Here is a 21,443-nt window from a genome sequence, read left to right as displayed (position 1 = left end):
TAGGTATTTATTTTTTTGTGGGTCTTGAGGATCAATCAATAATATAACTTTATTTTGGCAATGTTTCGCAACTTTATTGATGAACTTAATGAAGCAAACAGTTTTTTAGAACAAATACTTTCTTCATCTAATTTCTAAATAACTATTAGAATTAAAACATTGCTTAGTAAAAACATTACTTACAATGGTCTATTACAGCATGTTCTATATTGTGATCCAATTAAATCTAGGTTTGTGCCAGAACTGAATAGGTTTTGAAATGGAGGTAGGTTTGCTTTGGTTTTTTCAATATGTCACCATTTTTTTCCTAGCAGGTAGTTCCTCTGTTATTTATATTTTGTCTGTTTCTATTTAGTGTTGTTAATTGTGTCTTATGTATTTATTAGGTTAGAGTAACATGAATTTAAATTTAGTAAATCAGAAACATCCCTTAAATAAAGTTTTATTATTGACTGATCCTCTAGACCCTCAAAAAAATATGTATATGATATAAGTAACCATAAATTGTATATGAGTATATAAAAATTTACTATTTTGCTTCAGTTAACATGTTACGTTTTCAGGAGATCAGTTCCTCGTCTTGTCATTCTACATAGTAGTCTATAAACCGAACTGACTGTTTTTGTGGTATGTAAAGATAAAAAAATTTTAAAACAATAAATTCTTTTTTAGTAACAATCCTAATTCTATGTCTTTGGTTCAATTTCTTTTACTTTGTATCATAGATTTTGAGGGCACACAAAATGATCCATTTTTCCCAGATACAAAAGGACCTCTTATGTTCTGCTGTAAGATGGAAAACTTTGTTATGGAAAAACTTAAAAATTCCAGATGATATAGTAGTAACTGTTTTGAATACTATGTTAAACATAGAAAAAAATTCTGATTTTTTAATTTTGATAATATACTATATATTATATACGTTAAAATTTTGGTAGAGTTTTTATTTAGTTATTTAATTGTATGTGAAATTTACACTCTTTCTTTTTATAGTTTTATTTAAAAAATAAATATATATACATATCATTGTTTTTGAGGTTTGCGCCATCTACAGTTTTACTGATTGTCCATAACAACTCACATTTGTCAAAAATTGATATTGATTATTTCATTACTTGTAAACCTTTGATTTTATTATAATATTTTATATACTTCTATCATTCTATTTAAATTTTAATAAAACTAGTTGGTGATGTTTGTATCGCTGCTTAGTTTGAGTACATCTGACAAAAAAAAAAAAGAAATGTTTTGTATTTGACTCATTCTATAAATTGTACCCTAGACTATTGTTAATTTTTGAAAAATCTACTTACTTTGGAATAGTCTATAGAAGGACCACTGTAGTGAAAGAATCTCTTTTCTAGTAATATATTTGATTCACATCCATTTCATAATAAAATCAAAACTTTTTTTTAAAGATGTGTCACTGTACATGCAAAGCGGTAATATTCATAAGAAATTTTATTAATATTTGGAATAAAATGTTAAAAGACCATTTAAAATATAGCATCAATAGCACTTTTAAAATTTGACTACAGTTGCGAAAAAAATTAATTAAATTTGTGAACATTATTGAAGTTATAAAGTAGTGAAAGCTGTTTTGTTTGAAAGGAAAGAGCCTGATAATATAGCACTAATAGTGCCCCTTGTAGCCAGTAGTAAAACCTTACCTCCCCTAGCGCCCTCTGTGGGAGAAGAGACTAATGGTATGAGAGAGCCATTTTTTCTCTGGTTAAATCTTTTTATTCCCTTCTTCATTGAAAATCAACCTCATCATGTGTGAGTAGACTATTTAGGAAGTGGCTCTCTGGCAATAGAGATGAGAGAGCTGTGGAGAAGAAGGAAGTATGGGAGTAAGTTCACCTCTTATTTATTATACTTCTTCAACATTCAAAATCATTACTATCAATATCTATGAATTACATGAACGCAAATCAAAATTCATTAACCCATTCTAACCAGAATTGTTTTCTGTCGGCCATTGCCTACAACCATGTTGTAATTTATTCAATAGATTTTTTCTTTCATTTCATGTCAATTCTTTTCAATTAATTTTCTCTTACAGACTCTTAACAATAACCCAACTAGCATTCTAAAGGGAAGTGATGCCTGGCCTTAAGTTGAAGGCGTACTTCATACAAATTATATTAATACATTAATTCTTGAGTATAGATTAATTTAGTTAAACATTAGGTGAGGAACATTTCCTCTGTTCATCTTCTGAAAACACTTGTAGCACCTTCGATTAAAAAATACACAGCCTTACTGATCATAACTTACATATCACTTTCTGGAACTAGCAATGGAGTATATTTTAGATCATTTACTCGTATAATAGTTTTTATAAGCATTTAAAATTTTAATAAATTAGTTAAAATTTATCAATTTAATTGTAAAAATGAATTAAAACTATTAGAAAAGAAAAAACCATGTGATGTTATAATGAAGCATATGAATATTTAGTCACAAAAATTAGCCACGCTTTTATCTGATTTCTGTATTCTTTATCTTTGTTAATTCAGATCTAAATTATATGCTTTTTATTAAAATTTACTTTATTTCATTAAAGAAAAAGTATAAAATGAGAGAAATGTGTCAAGCTCTCATGAGAGGTTTTGTTGTATTGTAGCATAGGTTACTATGAAAATAAAAAATATTCTATTTTGTTAAAAAAAAAAAAAGGTAAAAATAAAGACTTTAGTTCTATTGTAAGACTTAAATATATTTTGGTATTTTATCTGAAGACTTTTTATCAGATGACAATGATGCTTATAGTAGTTTTCAGCTTTGAAAACAATATAGATTTGATAAAAGCATATTAATGTGGAAACAATATTTATTTAATAAACTTATTTTAATATGGAAACATGTGGCTGAGATTAAATAACCCTACTTTTTAGTATTAGGTAGTCATATGAATGTCACATGGCTCATTAAAGTAAATAGAATCTTAATTTTTTAAATTAGTATAGAAAACTGTATGTTACAGTATATTTATTAATATCATAGCTTCAGTAGATCACCAAATGCATATAGCATTTGCCAGTTTTACAATATCTTTGTTTAGCTGTGGGCTCTTGTATATATGAAGCTGATTTATGCTGATATTGTCATCACTGTAAAGTTTTTAGGGCTTTATTTCCTAACCCTAAAATAGTTTTTAGGCATCACCAGTAATATTGAACAGCATGGAGACACGGCCACGAAGTGTACTTGCAGGCAAGTTTTTCTATTTTATGCGATTTAACTTCAAATTGAAGATTCCTTCAGTATTAATTGAGTTGAGATTGTAACTGTAAAATTAGTGGATGTTATGTTATCTATGACCTGCATTTGTAGCATTTCAAGAGCATTTGCAACTTGCAACTAATAAATGCGGTACTCTCATGGAGCAGCTAAATATAGTTAGAAAAAAAGTCGAAGGCAAAGAGGATATGATAGATGTTTCACATCCCGTTTCCACAGACTTATTGGAAAACGTAATGAAATATTATTTTTGTTAAAAAAAAAAAAAAATGAAACTTTTCTTATTATTAGCTCATTACTAAGCCATGTAACTTTTTCATAGGTAAGTCAGAAGACTGAGCTACAGTCAGAAGAAACGAATCTAGAGCTCAAAGATGTACTTAATAATGAACAGGTAGGTTTACACTTAACAAACTAAACAATTAAATATTATTTATGCAACCCTTTGTTGATGTTGTGGTCTTAATGTTTTCTGTTAAAAGTATAGAGAATTTTTTTTTGGAGGGGAGAGAGGTGTTATGGGTTTCATAGGTATATTCTTTGTTTTGCACTTCTAGAAAGGTTAATATTTAGGTAAAAATTAAATAAGGTTATCTATACCATTTAATGTTTGATTAGAGTTAATAAATTACCTTCTTTCACCATAGATAATCTTTATACTTGAAATTACTCCCAGGGTTTTATGATTATAATTAGTTCATTCCATCTCCAATTCTGGGGTATTAAAGTTTTGTTAAAGAAAAATCTAAGTGCATTTATCTATAAATTAATGGGTTATAATAGATTAAATGTTAAAACCTTATTTTATCAATTTAATGTCTATTTAGTTTAGTTGTTTTGTTTTTAAAAGTTTATGTTTATGACTTAATATTTAAAAGGTTTTGTGATTAATTTTGAACCGCTGATGTCTCCATATATTTTCATTCTGGCTAGAATCTAACCTTGGATTAGATTACAAGAACTTATTAAAGATAGTACTAATATTTTCTTCTTCAAAATATATACTTTTTAAGTAACTTATACTAGCAACTATATTTTTTGTATTCACAACCATTTAGGAGGACATCTTTGTTGTAGTTTTTTAATTTGCGATCTTTAAATCATTTAATTCCAATTTTAGGAAATATATTTATGTAAAACTGAACAGATTCATTGGAAGGACTGCATTTTTTTAAATAAATCAAATTTTACATTTGACTCCAGTACATATATTAAGTTTGAATAAACAAAATATAATTAATTTCAGCTATTTACCTCCATTCCCGTTTTTGAAATTTCCAACAAATTCTTTTAAAATCCTGTGAAATCAGCTTTAAGGAATCACATATTAACCAAAAACTTGAATTACTAAAAAATGTCAGATCCCATGTTTTATGACTGAATGCCTCATATAAGGAACTAGCAGACACTGAAATGCTTCGCTTTTGCTTGTTTTGGGGATATAAATAGATTAATTGAACACAATTGTAAGTTTGATATAATTTAATGTATACAGTTAAAATTAAACATTCATCTTTATGTATACATTAGATTAATGATTGAATTAATTGTTTATTATACTTATTTAGTTTATAGTTGTTGTAAATAACAATATATAATAAAACTACATGTTAATAATGTATTACAAAAATGTATGGTAATAGTATATAATAAAAACTGGTAAATAAAATATGTGGTGACTCTGTACACTTTACTGATTCAAAAACTGTCTCATCTCTCAGTACTAATATTGTCCCAATAAGGATCTATGCAGGCAATTATCTATCATTAAAATGATCATTTAGAATATATATAAATGATTAACCGTATTTTTCAAAATATGAAGGAGATGGTCGGAGGTGTGGTCAAAAAGCAACAAAAAATAGTTAACAACTATTTATTTGCTGTTTCGCACCACTCAGTAGGGCTTTATCAGGGCTGTCGATTTTAGAAAAAGTGAGTGAGTCAAAACCTGACTCATTCTCTCTGACATAAATCATTTACATGTAAATTATTTTGTAATATAAATGTTATTGTTTGTATTTTTTTATTATATATCTATATTCTAATCATAGAAAAATTAAACTAAGTTTTAAACTGCATACATGCCTCTATTAGGTGTTGTATAATCCAAATGATATAAATTTATTCAAAGAATTAGCATATAAAAAATAATTTTTTTTGTCATTCCTCACTATTTACCATGATACAATTTTTACTTAAATGACAGTCGGTTGTTCAAATTAATTATAACAGTAATTCTGAATGAAGTTACTTAGCTTAGCCATGAAATGAGAAATACAATAATTACATTTTGGGCTTGAATTCTTTGAGAGATTGCACTTGGCAAATTGGCTATCGACTGATAAATTGTCCTAACATTCAATTAATTTTCAAGGTCATAAATATGAATTAAGTTTGTATTCATTAAACCTTATTATAGAACTTACTAAATGTTCCTTCCTCAGGGTTACTATAACTGAAACTCTATGAATCAAAATGTTCTGAAATGGAAATCCTTTTAGAATATTATTTTTTAAAAACTGAAGTAGATCCACAAAGAAATTAATTTCTATTTTTTCTTTTCGGACAAGACATTTTGAATATTTTATTTAGTTCTAATACAATATATTTTTATTCTGGTTTACTATCTTCTTCAACTAATAAAATATTAAACCATAATGATATCCCCCTCTTTCAAATCTAGCTTTGAATTGTGTGTTGTTCTGTTACTGTTACAATAGATTGAACAATTACTTTCAAATTTATTTTTTTTGGAAAATTAAACGACAGGAATAATATTTAATAGATAATGCATTATTTGCTTGTTATATAATCTTTTAGAAGTTCGCTGTTTATTTTCTTATTTGGGTACAACATAACTCTTAACTTCTCCACTGTTTATTAAGATTAAGAAACTATGTACTATTCTTTTTCGGTATTTGTAGAATGTACTCAAAAACTCTAAATGGAAAATTAAATTTAATTACATCTCTTTCAGAATTCTTAGATTGCCAAAATGTACCTGTTGGATTCAATTGTTTTGCTGTTTTTTTTTTTTTATCCTCATTTAGTTTAAAGCGAGTTCACATGGATACCCAAAGTTAACTTACATTTATCCTTAACAATTCAGAGGTTGAATTTTTTTTTTCAAAAAAAATATATTTGAAAGTTTTTTTGTTAATTATCGGGAACGACATTTAGTCATAACATAATTTTAATTTAATCGATTTCTTTGCATAGAGGTATAAATTAATCTAATTTCACGGTTTCTATAATATATGACTTAACGTATGAAAAAATATTTATCATGATTAGAAACCGTTCATTTATTAGTAATTTTATTAATTTAAATTTTTTTTTATAAAAACGACGTAATTGACCTCTGAATTGTTTTCCAGCATGCAATGGATGTCGTTTAGATGTGAAATCCAGCAAGACCAAAAGTTTCTTCTCATGGATAGTGGTTGAAACAGTGCACTTGTCAGGTAGGTGGATTATTTTTTCTCATCGACTATTTTAATTTCACTAATGTCACAATACCCATTTTTATTTTGTTTGAATGTTCAAAATTTAGTTTGCCTCATTTTCATCCATATAAACGTGATTTTTTTTCATTGGTGTATTGTAATCGTTTTGATCACATTCTTAATGTTCGCATCACTCAACATTCAATTTTACTCTAATTACATTCTAAAATTTTGAGTAGATTGATAGACTCGTGCTTAAGTCGTAATTTTTGTGATTTTCAGAAAAAAAGTCAAAGACGACGAAAGGGGAATAATTTCAACAAAACATTTTTGTTTTTCTCTTGTTATAAAAATACATATTTAGGGTTCTTGAGATGGAACTAACGAATATTAACTTATTCCTTCCAAGAATACAACAGTATAACAAAATATAACATAAAGTGTAAAAAAATAGTCGTAAACATGTATTTCAATCGGATGAGATCTTGTGGTTTCGGTTTTTCCCGTTCGAATCGAATGTATTAATTTTTATTTTTTTCTTCTTTAGTTATCCATACAAATTTGTATTTATACATTGTATATTATTTCAAAAAATAAGTACTGGTTATTTTTATTTTCAAATAAAAAACATTAAAGGTACTTTAGAGGAAGATTTTATTAAAAAATCCTTCTAGATCTAGTTGGCATTAAAGTCCACTTAATTATTTCCCATTGATTCACCGATTTTAATAAAAAACAAAAAAAAAAGTGGAAAATCTATATGGATTATTTATTCTATGGAAAAAAGTGGCACTTTCGGTCAGTCAATTTTATTGAAAACGTTTCTGTCACATCCATGGTTTTTACCCACCTTAAATATATAATTTTAGTTTCGTACGACTTTTCGGTTTTGTGATAGGCTGTTCACGTACAGCCATTATAGCTTTGCACGATCGCAGTACTTTCCCTTACTATGTATTCCATATATAGGTAAGTGAAAGTAAAAATTGTCGTGAATTATTATACATGACTTCAGACCAATTTTAAAGAGAAGGAAGATTATTTCTTTTTTCGCTTGTAATATTGGTCGCTAGGCAGTCATTCTGAATTTTTCCAATCTGTTACTGATACTGGATCTGACAATCTGTGGGTTGGTAGACTACCGCTGCCCCCTATATTATCTTAAACCAGACTTATTTTAACGGCCGCTTCTTCCATACTGACTGATATTGCAATTCAAGATCATTGCACACACGCTTTTTTTTTTCCCTAACCTCTTTATTTAATTCATATATATATACAATTACATAATATACAATACATGATATGTATACATTTTATTATAATACATCTTGTTTTGCCGTATGACATTATAAGAACAGCTGTAAGGTCCGCTGAAGGCGGGTTTACATTGGTGGCATATTAGCCAGAGGGGGAGGGACCATTCCTGCTGGTAGTTTGCACACACGGTGTACAATTGGTCTCGAATGGGTTAATGAATTTTTATTTTCTTATAGGAACACAAAAGTAACGTTTACTGCAAACCTTATTATAAATTTATGTAAATAGTTTACGTAATTATAACTTTATTCATATAAAATGGATATAAGACTACTGTTGATTTAAAAGACAACTATATCTAATGTTTCTTTATTTTTAAGGGGAAAATGCTGTTTTCCTATGAATAAAATAATTTTTGTAATTTTTTAAAAAAGAAAATTGTCATGTTTTGCTCTGTTTATCAAATTAGTTACCATTATACTCCATAAATGTTGATCTAATTTAATGAACGCTACTCAATGAAGTTCTTTTAAGAAGATCGTGGAAGCATGAAGTGTGTGTCTTAATTCCTGTACTATATGTTTAGCTAATACTTTGAATATGCCATAGTGGATTATACTGCACCTTAGTATTTGGCATTTTGTGACATTAGAAACTATGTCTTTATTAAGGAATTAAGTTATTCCTAAATGTGATTTCATAATTTCAAAGTAATGATGGTACTCCCACGTCAAATATCAAAGGTAAGGTACCAGAGGAGAGGTTCACGAGGACTCTACTCTTAAGAGTAGTTTAAACTTAACGAGATATATCTGCCTTTCAAATATATTTCAGGTAAACTTGGTGGATTTACAATTGTAAAGAGTCACTGATAGTGAATTATTAGAGGTATACATACGCTATAATTGTCTGTTTAAGAAGTGAGATAAGTAAGGCTACCACGGAGGTCGGGAGTGGAGGGTTACATGCCATTTTTAACTTAGTTTTTTTTTTTAGACATTTAGTTTGAAATATATAGGGAAAACTTAAGATAGTTTTATCGAGCAGTATTTAAACCATTATTTAGAAATTTACCTTTTCTACATTATTCTCAGTTTACACTATGGCAGTGTTAGCTGGAGTTGATGAACGTAAAAATAATGCTGTAATACCATAAAATCACAATTCATTACTAGCAACAAGCGACTAGATGTCTAGGCGTTTTTGTACATATGTTGTGGGTCTGGAGGTAGGGTCTGGTAGGTTCCTCTCGCATTGCATACTGAGATCTGAAATTCGAATGAAACGTATCATACATTTAACATTTATGAGGTTAGTATTTAAGGATTTTAACACTGAGTAAAATGTTTAAATAAACGTTATCATTTAATAGATTTTATATATTACAATCTTATTTTATATTTTTTTATAAAATAAGTTTTATAGTATATATATTTATTGTGTACTTTATATATTTTTTATAGATGGCTGTAGGTAATGCTTATGTTGAACGATCTACTGGAGATACGAATTGTGACATTAATAGACATTTAATTATTAGAAAGAGTTCACAGCATTCTGAGATCATCGTTGACAAAGAAGGGGCAAGTATTATATTTTTAATTACGCTAATTGTTTGCTTTTAAAACTTTAGTGACCAATGAATATATACATACATAAGTGGCGACATCATCTGGATCTTCTCCAAGATCCTGCGCTTGTCGACTCCTGCTGCCATAGTGTCACTCCTCCTTAGTGGTGAATTTTGAACGTCCTTGCTTCTACTTCTATGCTTGTCAAACCATCTCACTTTTAGTGTTTCGATACTTTTTAAATAGTGAAGCTCCTCAAACAAAGTGTTTTAGGGAATTCACTGTTCATCCAAGATAAGGAACCTGTACAAAAGTAGCCTTCCAATTTTTATAAAAATGCCATGCCAGGATACCAGTATCATGGCTTTACTAATAAAAAGTTTTACTAATATTAAAATAATTTTAATATAAGTTTGTCTTGTGAAAACAACCAATCATTTTTATTTATTAAAAAATAATATTGGAACATGATGTTCCAAAGTAATACACAATGACTATCTATAATTTAAGGTGTATTCAACAATGTATTCTTATACATTATTGTTTAAATAGTTTGTTGTGTTGAGTATAACATAAACTTACAGTTTCAAGGAGTGTAAATTCTCATAATGAAAGATATGGGTATCATCTGGTTGATAAGATCACTTAACCCTTATTATGCTTTTTTTCATGAAATCGCTGATTTTCGTAAACAAAAAAAACACATTTTAATGATATTTTTATTTGGTGTTTGTAAAATTCTTTCAATTATTATGAATTAACTTAAATATCTAACCAAAACAAATACCAAAGTCCAAAATCGTTTTCGAAGCAACTGCTGTAAGATTGTTTAGTAACACCCAAGATTTATGGTTTTTTTAACAATACCGTCTTCAAACAGTTCAAGTTATTTTTATTTTTTTACAGTTTTGTTCTTATTGTGCTTCGTTTTGGCAAATCTATACAATACCTTATTATAAAACAAAAAAAGTAACGTTTTTTATGAACTTACTAGAGCTGGTTTAGAACAAGTTTCAAAATCTTAAGGCAAGCAAAATCTTAAGGCAGCTTTTTTAATCATCTTATTAACTCTAAAATAGGGTTATGATTGGTAGCTCCTATTTCGCAGGGGATGAAATGAAAAAAGATAGGAAGCACAAGTTTATAACGAAATAACTCATCTGTTTATAATTGTAGCCGTAAATCCAACCATATGAGTATAAAACTTACTGATCCTGAAATTTTTCGCCGAAATCTCATCCAATAATCGCAGTATATTTTAGCCAAATTTTAAAAGAATCTTTAATAGCTTTTTCAATAAAACTTGTGTAATATAACTAAAAGATAAACAGTAGGAGGTTATCTCCTCAAAATAATGTAAACATAAGCCCTGAGTGAGACAGGTTACAATAAGTTGCATGTGATGACCGAGATTTAAAACTGGTTACCTGGAAACCATATGGATCTAATATAAAACACATGCTTATTCTTAATTATATGTTTATAAATGTGTTAAAGGTTATGGTCAATGCTTTAGGGTACGTCCAAGATGCTTACTGGTTTTCTGAGTCAGAAAGACGACCGTTGCCGAGTCGGCTTGTTTATAATCTTTTGTACTATTATACAAGGTGTGGCAGAAAAGTAATGAGACTGACTTTTTATTTACCAAAGTTTTTATTTTTTTGGAACATCAATGTTATTACCTTCAAAGTAGTTCCCTTGGGCGGCTACACACCGATGGAGACGTTGTTCTCACTGTTGGTAGCAGCTCTAGAAGTCTTTAACCGGTGTGGTCTTCAGCATGACCGATAAACTCTTTTGGGTGTCCCCATAGGACCTCCTTTGGGGATATTTTTAAGTTTAGGAAAAAGTCACTGGGACTAAGGTCAGGTGAATAGAGGTCTGGAAAACCACAGGAATGCCTTTAGAGGTCAAAACTTCTATTATAGAGAGGGCAGTGTAACATGAGACGTTGTCATGATGCTGCATCTATTTGTCTTCAATGTCTGATCTGACGCTAATGACCATTTTTCTGAGCCATTCAGGACGTCTTTATAAAAAACTTGGTGAACTGTTTGTCCTGGAGGAACAAATTCTTTGTGGACAATTCCCCTTCTGGGAAAAAACAAATTAGCATTGATTTGATTTTCGATTTGCTCATTCAGGCTTTCTTTGGTTGAGGAGAGTTTGCAGTGTGCCACTCCTCACTTTGCCTTTTGGATCCAACTCGAGGTAAGGCAGTCATTGCAAACTATGAGGTTGTAGCTGTTTAGTACAATACGTCGCAACGGTGTCAGGAAACTACGCAGAGAGTACGTGTTTATTTGAACTGTAGCGAGGGAAGAGAGGCTGCCTGTCTGAAGCTGCATGAAGTTCGTCCGGAATCCACCAGAGTGCGCTACTGCCATCCTCACTCTAGTTTATAAATAATTTTTTTTGTCAAAACATATTATTATTTTCTTATATTAATAGTCTTTACGTACTCCTTATTAAGTTAATTAAATAATAAAGAAAATTGACCTAAATAACACGGAACTACCCTAATAAATTAACATAAGACAGCTCCTGGGTCACACTCAAATGCCTTAGCTCTGTAAATGTGCGCCTACTAGAGACAGAGTTTGTTATTAACCCAACCACCTTTTCTGGGAGAGATCTATTCCATGCACTGGTAATTGGTAGTATCTTGTGGCTTTGTAAGACAATAATATAAAAAGATGGTCAGGGTTGATCAAGAAAAGAACAAATAGTTTATAATTATTTAATGTCCGACGTTTCGCCTCACTTTGCAGGGTTTCATCAGGGCTGTTCAAAGCGATAGGTTAAAACAGTTAAACAGCTGTTTAACCTATCGAAGTATAGATTATAAAACCTGCCTAAAAAGTTTTTATAGAAAACCATAACCGACTTCCTGAGGCTTTTCCGTAGGCCCCTTTTTCAAGGACTGACGATACCTGGTCTTATTCAGTTAGGTCTTCCGAACCAGAACTATTCTGTGTTTATTAGCACTTAAAACAATCCTCGAATTTCTATAGAGGTCTTCTTATGTGTTGACAGGTGTTAATAGTTTTTATGACAAACTACTGTTTATGTGCACATAGTTTTCCTTTAAGTAATCAAACATTAGAGTGAAATAAATGACTTTTTTCTTCTATTAGTCTCTTGGACTAACAGAATAACCCCCGTATGTCAGAAATGGCCATGTAAATGGTTACGACAAAAAATGTTAGCTGATATTTGAATCGTGCTCTAAAAACCTAATATTGCCAATTGGCCTATCAATATGTAATATAGATTACTTTTATCAAAATTATAGTAACATATTTCTTCATTTCAGGTATCTTTACTTAACGGAAATGTGACAACGAATGAAACGGAAACGCATTGTTTAAAATTTGATGGTGCGACTAATCATAAATGTTCCAAAGAGAAACTGATGAAAGAAAATGAAAAGGTGTGGTTTAATAAAGGTTTAGGTATATGTGTGCATTACTATTTTCTTTCTTATTCCTTCTTGGCTTGAAAGTTCACCACAAAAATATAGTTCCCTTAAAACCTTTAATGGCGCAACTTTAGCGACACACTTCTCTTCTGGCCACCCCCGATCCTACACATATTCCTTCTTACAAAACAAAGAACATCGATTGTTTAGTAAAAAGAAAAAAAATTACGATACTCTTAAGAACCAAAAGCATGCTACTTTTGTCAATTTGAATTGAATAATTTTTTTTTTAATGAAAGAGATGTCTGAGTATACAGTCAGAAATATATTGTTTGGTCGAGCGAAAATTCCGGTCTAAAGGATTGGCCACGCAGAACGCGGTCTGGCGGTCTAGTTGTACTATGCTATGTTGCATCGTCTCTTCCAAATACCCAGAAAGATCACGACGGTGATTACGGCTGTACTTACAGCGAGTAGGTTGGTCGATGAACACAAGAGGAGATCGTAACGCTATATAGATAGAGCAATATTTATAAAGCTCCTGAAATCGAAAAACGGCATCAAACCCTCCACTCCCGCCCTCCATGGTAACCTTACTTATCTGACTTTTCAAACGGACAATTACAGCGATTAGGTTGGTCGATGTACAACATGTCACAATCTCACAAGAGGAGATCGTAACACTTAAAAAAGGCCATCCATCTCCCTGGACCCGCCCCGCTAAACCCCCGGAAAGCGAGGGCCCTATACCACTTTTGAAATATTAGCTTAAAACGGGAAGGAGAGACTTTGAGATAGAGCAATATTTAAAAAGTAAGGCTACCATGGAGGGCGGGAATGGCGGGTTTGATGCCATTTTTCGATTTCAGGGGCTTTTTAATTATTACTCTAGCTCAAAGTCTCTCCTTCCCGTTTTAAGTATCTGTACGGTACGATTTAAGGCTGAAGATTTCGCGTTCTGTGTGGCGTCAAATTATCGCAGACTTCCGCGACGTCCACTTGCTTCTCGCTGCGACAGTCTGCCTTCTGTGTATCCGAACCTTAAGTCGAAGGTCTTCATCAGGGCTACGAAAAACAAGATAGAACTATAGGGAGGAGAAAATGAAAATCTTTATCGTTACAACCTTTGAAGGATCAGGGGCTCATTACTTCGTAAGTATCATTTAAACCGTGTCAGGCTATTTCCATGAGGATACGATCTATCTGATATTATAGATCATTTAATTCTATACTAACATGGCGAGATTAATCAAAATCGCTAAGAGTCTTTTTCGGGAAAATCGATAAAAATGTATTCTATAAAGTAGCATTTACAGTCGGTCGATTTTATCAAAAAAAGTGTCGTCATATTCTAGATATACCAATCAATTAACTATCACTACAATACTGTTCACGTAGAGATATTGACCTTATTACTTCTCATTTCACTTCATATCTATGTCATCGTTTTCCTTAGGCCTAATTAAAGCCCAAAACTTTAGGTCGAAACGTTGACCCACATTTAAAAGTATACAGTTTACTTCTTGTACATCTTAACCATCATCATGATTTCGTCAATAAATATACGTCCATTTAAGCATCCATATTTTTTGACAATTGTGAGATGTTGCCTTAACAAAACAATTCTATTGAATATATAAGAAGATGGTCAGTGTTGCGGTCAAAAGAGAAAAAAAAATAGTTTACAACTATTTATTTTCCGACGTTTCGCCCCACTTTGCTGGGCTTCATCAGGGCTGTTCAAAGGTAAAGGTTGAACCAACAATTTTATTTTATTATTTTTTTTATTTGGTTCAGCCTTTACCTTTGAACAGCCCTGATGAAGCCTTGCAAAGTGGGGCGAAACGTCGGAAAATAAATAGTTGTAAACTATTTTCCTGAGCATCTTCTTATATATCAATTTTTACGGTCAACTATATATAAATATAAATTCTATTGAATGTTTAAAGAGTTATTATGAATTAAAAAAAAAAAATAGAAAATGAATGATCTAACGATGAAATTGTAGACAAATGTTATTTTCTCTTCTTTTAATAATAAAGTTTATTATTGTTCTTTTAAGATTTCAGGTAAATCAAGCTTTAATGACATAACGAACAAAGAGAAAGAATCTCATGATCAAAACGTATCTTCTGATGAGGACTCGACATTGAGCTCGTGCTCATCATCCGATGATGATGGTCAAGAAGCTTCTGACAAGCAGAATATATATGAGGAACTTTTGAAAAGATTAAAAGCCAATGAAGAAAAAAAAAACATCAATAAAAATAAAAGCAGTTCAGAAAATAGCAGCAGCACATTTCAAAAGTCTCACAAGACTAATATTTCACCAAAGAAATATTCAAGCAATAGTACAATAAATGAGGATAATTTTGAAAAAAGGAATGGTGACATTGAAAACCTCAATGTGGGTGTAGATTTTTTTTTACCGTCATCTGTCACGGAAAAGTTTCAGGAAATGTTCTATGAAGACTCCGGTGAAGAAGAGCAGAACAATGCGAATAAAGATAAAGGTATGAGAGTTACTTTTGATGATTTGATCATTGGAAGGCCTAACAAAAATTCCTTTGTCGGGGAAACGCTTTTAGAAAATACATCTTCCCAAAATCGATCGCTAATCGATGAGACTAAAGAAAAGGTGTCTCATCGTAGACAGAAGGCTAAAGTAAAAGAAACATTTTACGACGCTTCATCTGTGCACACTAAATCAGAAAACACAAAACAGCCAGTTTGCAATTCAGCTGTCATGGATTTAAAGCTCCATTCTCCAGAAATGACTCTTTACAGAAAGCTTAGTGGATTACCACTAAAGCATGAAATAAAAAAAAATGGTGGAAGAAAAGATATAAAATCCAAAAAAACTACAGTGGCAAATTCAAGACAGAAACCCAAAAATATAATTATAGATCCAAAATTGAAAATCTTACCTGATAAAAAAAATATAGTTGCTTTTGATAATTCGAAAAAATCCAAAACTGAAGCAAGAGCTCCAAGAACTATAAGTAATACAGAGAAAGATTGCGGCAAAGACGCGATGATTAAGAATGAGAATCGACTCAAAAATAATTTTGTTACTGCTAGCAAAAATTTACAAAACAAATCTGGAATTGAAATCATAGCTAGCAATGCTCAGCCGAAAAAAGTTGAAGAGGTCAAACTAATTAACGATGTTAATGTTAAAAGAGGGAATTTTGATGAAATATATAACATCAAAGAAGAAGTAGAACATGATAACATTGTTAATTCAGATTCGAAAAATCGTGTTTTAAATAAGAATCATGTTAATAACGTAGATGGCCAAACTAACTTGAAGAAAAAGTCAGATTCGAAAAATACAATTTCAAATAAAAATTATCTTAATAAAGAAGATGACCAGAGTATTTTGAAAAGGAAACTCAATTCAGATTCGAAAACTACGATGTCAAAGAAAAATCCTGTCTTGATAACAGACGATAAGGGCATTGCAAAGGAAAAACTGTCTCAACCTGCTAAAAATGCTATCATTAACGGAAAGAAACCTACTACTACAAAAACTGAATATCTAAGGAAAAACACTATGCGAACGTTAACAGAGAACAAAGAATTATCTTCCAAACATAATTCTATAAATAGCGAAATTGCTCCAGTAAATATGGAATTGAAAACAAACAAAGAGCAAGTTCGTCCGAGTACTTTTGCTCACTTAGTTCAACCTAAAAAAGAACCGGTCAAACAGAAAGTATTATCTGCTAGAAAGGAGGAAAGGTTTGATGTGAGGAACCTTCATTCCCTCGATAAAAGCTCTAAAACTAAAGAGCCTTCTGAAAGTTTAAAAGGAAGGCAACATTTAACAAAAGAAACAATACATTCTCAAAGTATTAATGAAATGAAAACGCATACTGTATCATTTCCATTCATTTTGGGTCAGTCTACAAGTAAAACATACAATGTTAGAGCCGCCATTCAGCAAACTATGTCAATGATCATGAGATCGCCTGCTGAAACGTTACGCCGCTCGTCTTTTTCAGATATGTTAAATGTTTCTTCAAAGGCATCAACTCTGAAGACCTCTGTTTCGGACAACACCAGGAGGAAGGTATGCCCAGCTTGTGTTGTGAGGGTTGACGAAGAAGATTGTGAACCCGATGAAAATCCATTAGACCCATGGGACACGGAATATCATAGTAAGCGCTTCGTCAGGTGCACTTGTATGCCTAGAAATACCGTCAATTTCAAAACAGTTATGAACCAACTTCTGCAGGAAACTAGTAGTTCTTACATTCTTCCAACTGAAAGTTGTCAAGTAAGTAGAAATAGTGACATTAAAAAAAATTACAACAATGTTTAATATTTACTATTTAAACGCGTTAATTTATTAAGTAACCAAACATTAAACTGGTGTAAGTAATGCTAGGCTTACTAAAATATTCAACCTCATTGCATCCTTTCATACCTCTCTGGAATGTGTGTCCTATTGCAAAGTTAAATCTTCTTTCTTCCTGCATCTAGGTTCTTGGAACAGATTTCTTGTTTCAGTTCGAAGTAAGGATGCGACATTGATAACAAAACATCGATGTTTTAAAATATCAATGATTACAAAACCGCCGAAAATTCATCGATGTTTTTGAACATCCATTTCAGTAAGATAAATTTGTTCCAAGGACCAGTTTGAGAGTCCGCAAACTGTCAGGAGCATGCACAGTACAGTTTTCCCCTTCCAAATCCTCTACTGCGCATGCTACAGACAGTTTGCTGACTCTCAAACAGATCCTTGAAGCCAACCTATAATTTAAACACTTTTAATTTGGATAAATACAAAAAAAAAATACAAACAAACATTTTATTTACAAATTAAATAAAAAAGAAAATTAATTACATATGTACACTAATTTGAATTAATGATCCAAAACCAACAAATACTGTTATTAGCATATAGTTATCAAATGCCCCAATATTTATTATTCACAGTTTGTTAACTTTTTCCACAATCCCCCTTTTTAATCCCTTAACATATTTTTAAGACGACTTCTTTTTTCACTCATTATCCTAAACAGTTAGGAAAAAAATCTTTCTCATGGGACGGATGTCGCCATTACTGACAAATACTCAATTGCAACTTTAACCATAATAGAATTCTTATAATTATAATTATCAGAGTAAAATGTCAATGAGTTCATTCCTAAACAGAAGCTTTAAAGTACACTGCAAGTTCGGTTGAAAGCACACTCTCGTTTAAAAACTGCTTTTAAACCTCCATGATATGTTCTGGAATGAGAAGAACATTCAAGCGCTCTTATTGGTTCATTGGTTGTTGTTTGCCATTTTAATTTACCTTTATCCTTTTAGCGTGAGGGTAGGAAGTGCTACCTCCTCCCAACTCATTGTTAATAGGAATAGTTCCTCCTTTTGTTTTGAATTTGAAATTTTCAGAATCACATTTAATTTTATTTTTTTATTATGTTCTTTATGCATTTAAAAAAATGAAAAATTGAAACATCAGTAAACATTGATCTTAAAAAAAAAAAAAAACCATCGGCTTTAATAGATCGATTTGCAGAACACCGATGTTTTTTTCGAAAAATGTCGCATGCCTGGTTCGAAGTTTCTTCTCATATTCAATTTCATTTGTTTTCCCCTAAGTCTTGGATATGCCTATAAACTACATTTGTCTTAAAATGGGTTTGGTTGATCTATTTGGATTAATCGTAGCATTCCTAAAAGGTTTCTTCGTATTAATGCGCTTCTTATTCTTTTGTCACATTCGATATTACCTGGAGTTCGTTTCTAAACCCATAATTCTGTCGTTGATTGGAAAAGAATGATTCATGTAATTTTTTTAATTTTCTTTAGAATCACCAGGAGATAGTGTTTTAAGTTCTCTTAGGACAAGAGCCTGGTTGATAAAATGTCAGTTATTTCACCCAAATATTTTATTACTTTAATGAAAACTATGCATAACTACTAGTCTAACTTGATGAGTTTGTTAAATATAGTTAGGGTTTTTAAACTATTTACAACAGGAGAAAACCTAATAGAATCTCACTTAAAGTAAAGTAAATTTCCTAAAATATAATCCCTAATATAGCTATTTATGTTCAATAGTTGGTATATACAGTTTTTTTAAAAACATTTCATAACGAAAAATCGGTTATTAAATTTATTTGGGGAAATCCATATTTCAGAAACCATCTTATCACAAGTAGTTTGATAGGTGCTATCAAGTAGTTTATGAGATTTATCTTTGTGAGGGTAGTAGTTTTTATGATATTTAAAAAAATGTTGATTTTTAGTTGTTCGGACAAACTTTTTTGGTTTATGAAAAAATATATCCAGGAACCATTAAACATACTCATTGAAGCTAGTGCAATGACATATAAAGTAGCTTATAACGTTTATTTTCCTAGGGGGATGATATTTGTTAATATAAATTGATTTCTAGTTGTTTGGACAACACTTCATATGTAAAATCCATATTGATATGTTAATATCATAAGAACTACTACTACCGCTTAGAAGATCAAAGTTATAAACTACTTTATAGTATATTAAACTAGCTTTGTTTTGAGTGCTGGCTGGCATACATCTGTAGGTCTAAAGGTTACTTAGAATGTTTTTCATCAATCAAACATTTTGCCGACTGGAATTCAATATTTTGTAAATTTAAATTGTCAAAAATAAAAACTGCTATTCCGAGGAAGATGAACGTTTTAAACTACTTTATAGCGCACATTAAACTAGCTTTAATTTGAGTGTTAATTGACATCTGTACATCTAATGATTCCTGAGATATATATTTCCTAAAATAAATAAATTTACTAACTACTGATGTTTTGTTTTGAAGTGTTGGTTATTATAAAGCTGTACATAAGGAACAAAACAGCTTTATTTGGGCTCATATTTTAGAAAGTTTACTCTTCTTTAAATGAAGTTCCATTCCTTTAAGATATGGAGCTCCAAATGAATCTTAATTGTTTTAAACGTTTTGCAACTATCTTTTATTTCTTCCACCTATGTTTTGCAGACTTATCAATTTTTATTAGCATCAATACATGGTTTTTGTTTAAGTAATAAAAAATTGGGGTGAAACAACCAGAGTTGGGCAAATATTATTCGAATGACGAGAGACGAATGATTTTTTATTCGTGAATTTTCTACTCGTGAATTTTCTACTCGAATAATCAATTATTCGTACAACACATATGATTAACTATGCGAATACTTTTTCATTCATCATTATTTTACACGAATAATCAATTATTTGTACAAAACATATGATTAACCATACGATTACTTTTTTATTCGTCATTATTTTACACGAATAATCAACTATTTGGGCAAAACAAATCGAATAACCATTTGAATACTTTTATATTAGTCCATTTTATAGATATATTCATATTATAGATATTCACATAAAAATAATCTCTTATTCGAAAAAATTAAATGTTTAAAAAAATTAAATTAAATCCCTAACATGTTTGAAAGAAGAAAAGTTCATATAAATCGATGAGCGATCACAAAATCGATATTATTTTCATATTCTGTATTCCTCAAAACGTATAAAGGGACCCTAACATGTTAGAAATCGGAAAAGTAAAAATAACTCGATACGAGATCTTAAAATCGATATAATTTTCATATTCTGCATTCCTCAAAGTGTATAAAGGGACCCCTAGTAAAGATTTAGAGTATTTGAATCTAGGAAGATAACAACAGATGGAGCAACAAGGAGTCCAAGAGGAGAAAAAAGTCAGTTGTTTCCAAAGTTGGGCAAAAATTATTCGATTGACAAGAGACGAATACTTTTTTATTCGATTGACGAGAGACGAATAAATTTTTATTCGAATAATATGTATTCGACTAATTTTGTATTCGAATAATTTTTCATTCGACTAAATTTTTATTCGATTGAAATAGTATTTTAAATATTCGAATAAAAAGTATTCGATTATTTTTTAGTCGTATTTTTATTCGAATAAAAATTTATTCGTCTCTCGTCAATCGAATAAAAAAGTATTCGTCTCTTGTCAATCGAATAATTTTTGCCCAACTCTGGAAACAACTGACTTTTATCCTCTTGGACTCTTTTTTGCTCCATCTGTTGCTATCTTCCTAGATTCAAATACTCTAAATCTTTACTCTTTATTGAACTTTTGTTTTTTATGGACAGAGGAATGACAATAAGAATAAATTAGTTGCACCCTGGAAGAGCTGGAAGCCATTTTGCCTTTTATTGCCTACCCTGCTAATGTTTCTAAAACATTTAACTGCCTTCTCTCCACTGCATTTTCAAATAACCTAACTCCTCTGGTCTTTTTTGTGGTATCATCACATGTCTGGCCCTTCCTGCCAACTTTCACATCAACTTAATTTCCGATGGTAAGATTTTCCTGGTATATTTGTAAAGGATGATCCAACTTTCCGATCCATACAGCAGAAAACCATTTGGGAGAGTTGAAGGTTAGCTTCTTTACTTCTTTAAAAATGTTTTAAATCTGCTTTTCTTCTTTGACAGTA

The 21,443-nt window shown here is 30.7% G+C and overlaps 1 protein-coding gene and 3 long non-coding RNA genes across 6 annotated transcripts in view; 2 read left to right on the top strand and 2 right to left on the bottom strand.

The window, feature by feature from the left end:
- LOC106683605 (uncharacterized) overlaps positions 1–678 on the top strand; it is a 6,402-nt gene extending 5,724 nt beyond the window's left edge. The window contains exon 3 of the long non-coding RNA XR_001343579.3: positions 564–678. This is a non-coding gene — a long non-coding RNA (uncharacterized lncRNA). The remainder of the gene's footprint in view (positions 1–563) is intronic.
- Positions 679–724: 46 nt separating this feature from the next.
- On the bottom strand, positions 725–2,228 carry LOC136796631 (uncharacterized). Its single transcript, XR_010844383.1, has 2 exons — positions 1,671–2,228; positions 725–1,426 (listed from the first exon to the last, which is right to left on the bottom strand). It is a non-coding gene; the product is annotated as an uncharacterized lncRNA (long non-coding RNA).
- A 652-nt stretch (positions 2,229–2,880) lies between these two features.
- On the top strand, positions 2,881–17,229 carry LOC106683602 (myb-like protein F; the record flags this gene model as incomplete). Of its 2 annotated transcripts, none has more annotated exon segments than XM_067050920.1 (6): positions 2,881–3,219; positions 3,340–3,479; positions 3,569–3,640; positions 9,419–9,538; positions 12,843–12,959; positions 15,010–17,229. In XM_067050920.1, coding segments are annotated over 6 exon segments (2,700 nt in total), but the record flags the coding sequence as incomplete, so codon positions are not given.
- On the bottom strand, positions 8,916–10,876 carry LOC106683603 (uncharacterized). Of its 2 annotated transcripts, none has more exons than XR_010844382.1 (3): positions 10,736–10,876; positions 9,611–9,829; positions 8,916–9,223 (listed from the first exon to the last, which is right to left on the bottom strand). It is a non-coding gene; the product is annotated as an uncharacterized lncRNA (long non-coding RNA). The 2 variants fall into 2 exon arrangements; XR_001343578.2 differs by lacking the exon at positions 10,736–10,876 and adding an exon at positions 10,518–10,673.
- Positions 17,230–21,443: the final 4,214 nt, after the last annotated feature.

This window comes from Halyomorpha halys, unplaced genomic scaffold (assembly GCF_000696795.3).
Source record: "Halyomorpha halys isolate HHAL.00 unplaced genomic scaffold, Hhal_1.1 Scaffold498.1, whole genome shotgun sequence".
Classification (NCBI taxonomy): Eukaryota; Metazoa; Arthropoda; class Insecta; order Hemiptera; family Pentatomidae; genus Halyomorpha; species Halyomorpha halys.
Note: the sequence above shows the minus strand (reverse complement) of the source record. Positions and strands in the feature narration are given on the sequence as shown.